Below are 7688 nucleotides of genomic sequence, written 5' to 3'. Positions count from 1 at the left end.
CTGAAGAAAATACAGACAACTGCCTTCTGCCCATTTAACTTTATTTCATATTGAAATGGCAGTAAGTCTCCTTTTGAATTCATTTCTTATAGTGACAATTTCAGGTTCATTTTCTAGATTAAGATGGTGTTCACTGCCTTTGAAACATACCTTCAATAAAAAACAGACCAAAAGAAAGTATCTCGCCATGGTCCTGCTGTGTATCTCAGGAGGAAACGAGCTAAAAGGCTTCACAGCAGCTACGTCAAGCCTTGGACCTCTGAAAGACCTCTTACAGTAATATAAGAACGTAAAACAGCAGGAAGCTAAGAAATGTAATATGAAAAATACAGAACAAAAAGAACAGGCTTAGGAATAAACACATTTGAAAAAAATAGTTGAGGATTTTTAAAAGATCAGTCCTAATTTAAGAAAGAAGCATCGATACCTTATCATTTGAACCTAAAAGAAAATACCCAAGGCAAGACAAATTTCAGAAGACATGACACTCTTGAAATACAGAATTTTATTTAGAAACTGTTTAAAGTAGAAAAAAACCCTGTCAAGAAAGACTAGGTGGAAAATGGTTCCCAATAAAATGGAATTTTAGGGCAACAAAAGTCTAAAAGGCCACGAAAGAGAAATAGCACCACTGTTATTTGAACAATGGCTAGTTACTTGCATTTTTGGCATTGTTAATCACTGAATCTGGGTTTTCCTCTGAATTCCACACAGAGCATGCACTACACAACAATTTATCATAAAATACCGGCTTTCTACACACATTTTAGGACAAGCTACCACCAGAAACAAATCAATACAAATACATCAGGGGCTGAACAATCTCAGTAGTGGGTGACACACATTTTGCAGAATTCTGCCAAAGGAACTGAATAGGCTGTGGGCAAAGCAAATGAGGGAGTGTTAAGGAATGAAATATTTTAAATATTAATAATTAATTCAGACATGGCACTGTATTTTCTGCAAAAGAAAATTAACATTTAGTAACACACTAACGAATTTTATCTCCAAAGAGATTAGTGCACTGGCAAAGTATTCCGATAACAGTGGAAGGCTGTGGACAGCAGGTACCAAAAACACCCAGCCTTGCAGATCCCATGGTAGCGATGGCCTTCACTGGTCACTCCCTTTGCCAGAGGTCCAGAAAGAACTTGCAGCATGATCACCTGCCTGCTGAACTTCCACTCTAAGCAGCAAACTTTAAGGAGCCAAAGAGGAGTCCCCAGTGGGCAAGGGGAGCAGAGAAGAGAAATATGTTAAATGTAAACTTAAAAAAACAGTAAAATGGGACACAACCCCCATTCAAATCCCAGAGATGTGGGCAAGTCCCAAAAAGTAGTTGTTAGATTTAAAAACTGAACACACCTCATTTCCCAAAAATAAACACAATACATAGAAATTTCAGGGGTAATTGGAAAAATCGTCAGAGAAATGCTCAATGAAAATCGAGCTATTCAACTCAAACATCTCAGGACTAAAACATACTCTTATTCATTCAGGCAACGCCTCTTGCTTCCTAGCAGAGATGCAATTGATCAAGGACACCACACGGCTTTACAGAGCAACATTTTAAACTTCCCTTCTGGGCCAAGGTTAGGCCTGTGAAGATTCAAGCTGCCCTGCAAGGCCTGTGAACAGCAGGTTCCAAAGGTTCCAAGGTCTGGCCCTTCCTTTCCAGACACAAGGTTGAACACACAAAATCCCGTCAGGTTACATTTTATATTTTGAAATATGGAAGCATATTTTAAATACTCTTAAGGCATTTATTTATTAAAACGTTCTCTGCCAAGATTTCACATTAGCTTAAAATTCAAATCAGTCTTTACATTTTCTCTGAGGTCTCCACCTCAGCATATCACATAAAAACACCTTCTCCAGTAATCAGTGTTACCAGTATCCATTCGGTGAGCCCCATGGTCAGCCTCTTTGTTCCCTAGGTGAACCAACTAGATGTTAATACTGCTCTGCTACAAGGTAAAAAGCTCCTAACTCAAACTTATTGGAAAAGGAGTGAAACTTCTGCAAAGTGCACTTTAAGAAGAGGTACTTTTTGCTTATGAAAAGAAACCAGTGAGTCTTCTAAGAATAATAAAAGGGAGTATTTTACAGTTAAGCACATGATTTGGAGTGAAAAATTCCAACGTTCCTCTGCTGGTCCAGGCTGTTAATACTCTTCTTGTTCCTCCTGTGGACCCCCTTCGTCAGGTATCACAAAGCCTTCCTAAAATGGGAAAATGAGAAGGAAAGCTGTTACTCAACACCGAATGATCAGATTCTACTGTGGGTTCGCTTCCTTCATATTTAAACTCTATCAAGTCAATGGTTCTTCTTGTCTCTACCACACACTTGGCATTTAAAGGCACAAGGCCGGGGGACCACTATTTTATTACTTAGGCAGTGGAATCATATCTCACTAAAGGAAAAAACTGAACATAATCAAATTTACCCTCAAAATTCTGGGATGACAGATCTGTACACATTCTCTTGATTACGATGATGATTTCACATGTCAAGTTGTACTTAAATATGTGCAGTTCATTATACCTCAAGTTGTTTTAAAAAAGAAAAGTTACCCTCAAAAACCCCTGAAGTCACCATAAAGTTCAATACCATAGCACCTCCTCTTGATAAATTGTCTACACAGCCAGCTTTTCCTTTGGCCGTACTTAGGAACCATAAACGCTACTTAGGAGTGTTGTGGGTGTTTCATTTATACATAAACATCTGTGCAAAAATAGCTATGACCAACAACAGCGGCAGGGGAAAACAGCAGATTCGTGGCTCCCATCTCGCACTCGCTCCTGGGCACTCTGCCGTGTACAAATGGCTACACTAACATAAAAGTTAGACTTCCCTTTCAACCATCATCTTATTTTTTTAACAATCTCTACAGCTGAATTTACCTAAAATATGACCCTACTAACATAATACTCAGTCTAAATAAAGGGCCCCTATATTCATCATCTTCACTTTCATTATCTGGCACAGAGCAAGCCTGAAATATGGATTTATTTAACAAACTGTTAACTTTTTAGTCATTTGTCTTAATGTCCCAAATTCACTTATGTTTAGGGAACAGTGTTAATAACAGCATTAATATTATTTGTATACTGCTACACATGCTACAAATCACTTAGACATATACTATAGTTTGATCCTACAGACCTTGCTAAGGCATGTAGAAGAATTTTAAGTAAATATATCCATTAAATAGTGAACAGAGCAAGATATCAAATCCCAAATCTAAGAGAAATCGGTCTTCCCTGATCAGCTAATGGCATGATGAACTGAGCAGATTCGGTTGTGAGATACACGTGGATCTCAAAAAAACTTGACCACAAAGCACTCTGAGGGAATGGTAACCATGCCCACTCCTGGGAAGGAGGAGCAAAGGTACCCTCTGATGGCTGCGGGCAGCAGATATCAAAAGGGAGACATGTGTCTGGTACTCCAGGGCATGCCAGGAGCCCAGATGAAATGAGGCATCAACATAGGCCAAGGGTTCCAAGCTACAGGAGGGTGGAGTGGGGATGGTGGGGTTAAGAACATTTTGTGGCACTCATCACCTAACAGTGGCCACAAACCACAGAAGCAGGGCAAGCCAGGCACCTCCTTGTCCTATTCTGGCCTCAAAAGCACACGGACCTCAAGACAAAGGCCGAAGCTGGGCAGAGGTGCCCCTGGCTGATTCTGAGGGATCAAAGATGAAGTCCTTTGATGAATGCTATGCTAGAACACGACAAGCATCAGCACTGAGTTTACCAAAACACCAGATAAAATTCATTTTCTCTTAGGTGGCAAAATGGCAAGAAAATATCCTCATGTCAACACATACATCTGTGGCATAGAGAATGTCCACAATCCTCTGCAATACAGGGTTGTTTTCCCCCTCATTCTCCTGGCAAATCAATTCAATGTTCCTTAGCTTTCCAAAGTAGAAGTCTCTCTCTTTCTCCAAGTCTTCAACGGTAAGTTTCAATACGTTGACCTGCACAAGACAATAAAAAGGGTGAGACACCTGGCATTCGTGTACCAGTATCAAAACAAACTTCTAACACAAAGGAAATGTGGTCTTTCATCGAGCTCTCTAACATGGACAAAAACCCACTTTAATGTCAATTTTCTTCAGCCCCAGATAAATAACATGGGCTTGTTCATGGCCAGCTTAACTATAATAATTCCCAGGAAAGGGCAGGCTATACCATGAAACATGCAGGAACTTCTCGGGGACTGAGAAAAGATTTAGGAGGAAAAACCATGAAAGCCTGAGACAAATAGAGAAGCAAAGTCCAACCCAACAGGGTGACTAACAGTCATGAATTAAATCTTTACCAAGGCAATGGTCAATCGAGTTCAGGTCTTTCTGCATGTGGAGGTCAATGGAAAGAGAGGGTCTGGTCCAGGGGAGCAAGGTAGAAACAGCAGGATGGGAAGACTAGCTGAAGATAACTAATACTAGACGAAGACAGTAAGGACAAGGGAGGCTTGGGCATGGAAAACTCAATGGTTCTTTCCCTCCACCACTCCCCCCACCCATATGTTGGGGATCAGGGGCAATCCATGACTCAAAAGAAAAGCATCATCTGAGGAGATGGTCCTCATACCTATCTCCTTCCCAAGAGAGTCTGAGAAGGGAAGGAAGCCAGCAGAGGCAGACAGAAGACCCCACCACATTCCACTGCCAAGCTCCTTCCATTGAGCATATTGTCCCCTCATCAGACATGCTATAGGAGCCTTCAGGAGCTCCACTGACGGGTTCTAATTTCTACAAAGGGGCAATGAAAAAATCAATCTCAGTGCTTAGGCTAGGACTCTATCTAGCCAAGAGTAATAAAAATAACAATTCTCTCAGTTAGTCCATTGTGTATTTTAAGCATGGTGCATCTTCATTCAAGTGTACTCAAATCTATGATGTGAATTCCCTTTAACTCTCACTCGATGCAAATTATAAGGCATACCATGGAGCATAAAATCTTCACGAGACTCAAAGACTAGGGCCCATGTGGAAAGCCAAGCCAGGAAATCAAAGGTGCAGCAGCTAAGAACAATTTGTGTAACAGGAATTTCTGAGAGCCAGACAGCAGCACAGAAATTTAGTCTGACCTTCTTAAAGTATAGCTGGAAAAACTGAAGCGAACAGCTCATCTAGTCTCCCCACAGCCTGATGAAAAAGCCAGACATAACCACAGATCAAATCCCATCCCAGGTGGAAGGAAACTCCCCGTTCATAACATGCAATCAAGAAACAGCCAATAAAAACTCTCAGCAAAGTGAGAGTAGAGGGAACATACCTCAACATAATAAAGGCCATATATGACAAACCTACAGCTAACATCATACTCAATGGGGAAAGGCTAAAAGCATCTTCCTTAAGATCATGAACAAGACAAGGATGCGCACTTTCGCCACTGCTCTACAACATTGTTCTGGAAGTCTTAGCCACAGCAATAAGACAAAAAAGAGAAACAAAAAGTATCCGAATTGGGAAGGAAGAAGTAAAATTCTCATTATTTGTGAATGACATGATACTATATATAGAGAACCCTAAAGATTCCACCAAAAAACTGTTAGAACTGATCAATTACTCAGGAAAATAGCAGAATACAAAATTAATATTCAGAAGTCAGTGGCATTTTTATATACCAATGATGAACTTTTGGAAAGAGAAATTAAGAAAACAATCCTGTCTGATCTCGGAAGCTAAGCAAGGTCGGGCCTGGTTAGTACTTGAATGGGAGACCACTTAGGAAGACCAGGTGCTGTAGGTGTTAAAAAAAAATCATTTAAAAAATATATAAAAAAAAGAAAAGAAAAAGAAACGAATCCCATTTACAATTGCATCTAAAACTATAAAATACCTGGGAATCAAATCATCCAAGGAGGTAAAAGGCCTATTCTCAGAAAATTGTAAGTCATTGAAAACAGAAATTGAAGAAGATACAAATAAATGGAAGCATATACCGTGCTCGTGGATAGAAAGAATCAACATCATTAAAATGGCCATACTACCCAAAGCAATCTACAGATTCAATGCAATCCTGAGCAAAATACCAACGGCATTTTTCAGAAAGCTAGAACAAATAATCCTAAAATTTATATGGAACCATAAAAGGCCCCAAATAGCCACGGCAATCTTGAGAAAGAAGGACAAAAAATTGGAGGTATCACACTACCTGACGTCAAACTATACTACAAGGCGACTAATCAAAACAGCATGGTACTGGCATAAAAACAGATACATTGATCGATGGTGGCATAAAAACAGATACATTGATCAATGGAACAGAATAGAGAGCCCCAAAATAAATCCATGCCTATGTGCTCACTTAACATATGAAAAAAGAGGCAAGAATATACAATAGGGTAAAGACGGTTGCTTCAATAAATGGTGCTGGGAAAATTGGACAAATACATGTGAAAAAAAAAAAAGAAGCTGGACTACCTTCTTACACTGTATACAAGAATAGACTCAAAATGGATTAAACACTTAAATGTTAAGACCGAAACCATAAAACTTCTAGAAGAAAACGTAGGCACTATCATCCCTGACAGTCATTTCTTTCTGAATATTCGCCTCAGGCAAGGTAAACAAAAGAAAAAATAAACGAATGAGACTACATCAAACTAAAAAGTTTTTGTACAGCAAAGGAAACCATCAACAAAACAAAAAGATAACTGACTGAAGAGAAGATATTCACTTATGATACATCTGGTAAGAGGTTAATATCCAAAATACATAAAGAACTCATACAACTCAACAACAAAAACAACCCAATTAAAAAATGGGCAGAAGACCTGAAGGTATATTTCTCCAAAGAGGAAATACAGATGGTCAACAGACATATAAAAAGATGCTCAAGGTCACTAATCATTAGAGAGATGAAAATTAAAACCACGATGAGATATCACCTCACACCTGTTAGAATGGTTATCATCAATAAATCAAACAACAAGTGTTGGCGAGGATGTGGAGAAAAGGGAACTCTCATACACTTGTTAGTGGGATTGCAAATTGGTACAGCCACTATAGAAACAGTCTGGAGGTTTCTCAAAAAATTAAAAATGGATATCCCTTTTGACACAGCAATTGCACGTCTGGGTATTTATCCAAAGAAAACCAAAACAATAATTCATAAAGATCTATGCATCCCTATGTTCATAGCAGCACAACTTACAATAGCCAAAATATGAAAGCAACCTAAATGCCCATCAACAGATGATTAGATAAAGAAGTTATGGTTCATATATACAATGGACTATTACTCAGCCATTAAAAAAAAAAATGAAATCTTACCATTTGCAACGACATGCATGGACATAGAGGTTGTTATGTTGAATGAAATAAGACAGACACAGATAAATACTATGTGATTTCACTTATATGCAAAATCTAAGGAACAAAAAGAACAAACTAACGAAAAATCGACTCACAAATATAGAGGACAATCTGGCGACGGCCAGAGGGGAGGGGATTCAGGGGCTGGGAGAAAGGAGTGAAGGGTTAAAGAAGTACAAATTAGTAGTTGATAGATGGTCATGGGGTATAGGGAGCACGGCATAGGGAATGCAGTGGGCATTAATGTAATGGCTAGGTGGAGAGCCAGAGGAGAGAAAGAGCAATTAGGGAAATCATTTTATAAACTATATAATGTCTAACCAATGTACTACTACATATCTTGAATCTAATA

General features: G+C 39.1%; 1 protein-coding gene across 2 annotated transcripts in view; it reads right to left on the bottom strand.

The window, feature by feature from the left end:
• Positions 1–485: 485 nt before the first annotated feature.
• The window catches only part of MAPRE1 (microtubule associated protein RP/EB family member 1), a 28550-nt gene continuing 21347 nt past the window's right edge, over positions 486–7688 (bottom strand). For both annotated transcript variants that reach the window (XM_039864077.1, XM_039864078.1), the window contains 2 exons: positions 3836–3988; positions 486–2221 (listed from right to left, as the gene is read on the bottom strand). In XM_039864077.1, coding sequence (XP_039720011.1) covers positions 2165–2221; positions 3836–3988 — 210 coding nt within the window. In that variant the 3' untranslated portion in view covers positions 486–2164. The remainder of the gene's footprint in view (positions 2222–3835; positions 3989–7688) is intronic.

This window comes from Pteropus medius, unplaced genomic scaffold (genome assembly GCF_902729225.1).
Source record: "Pteropus medius unplaced genomic scaffold, Ma_sr-lr_union100, whole genome shotgun sequence".
NCBI classification, from domain to species: domain Eukaryota; kingdom Metazoa; phylum Chordata; class Mammalia; order Chiroptera; family Pteropodidae; genus Pteropus; species Pteropus medius.
This window is presented reverse-complemented; position numbering and strand designations above follow the sequence as displayed.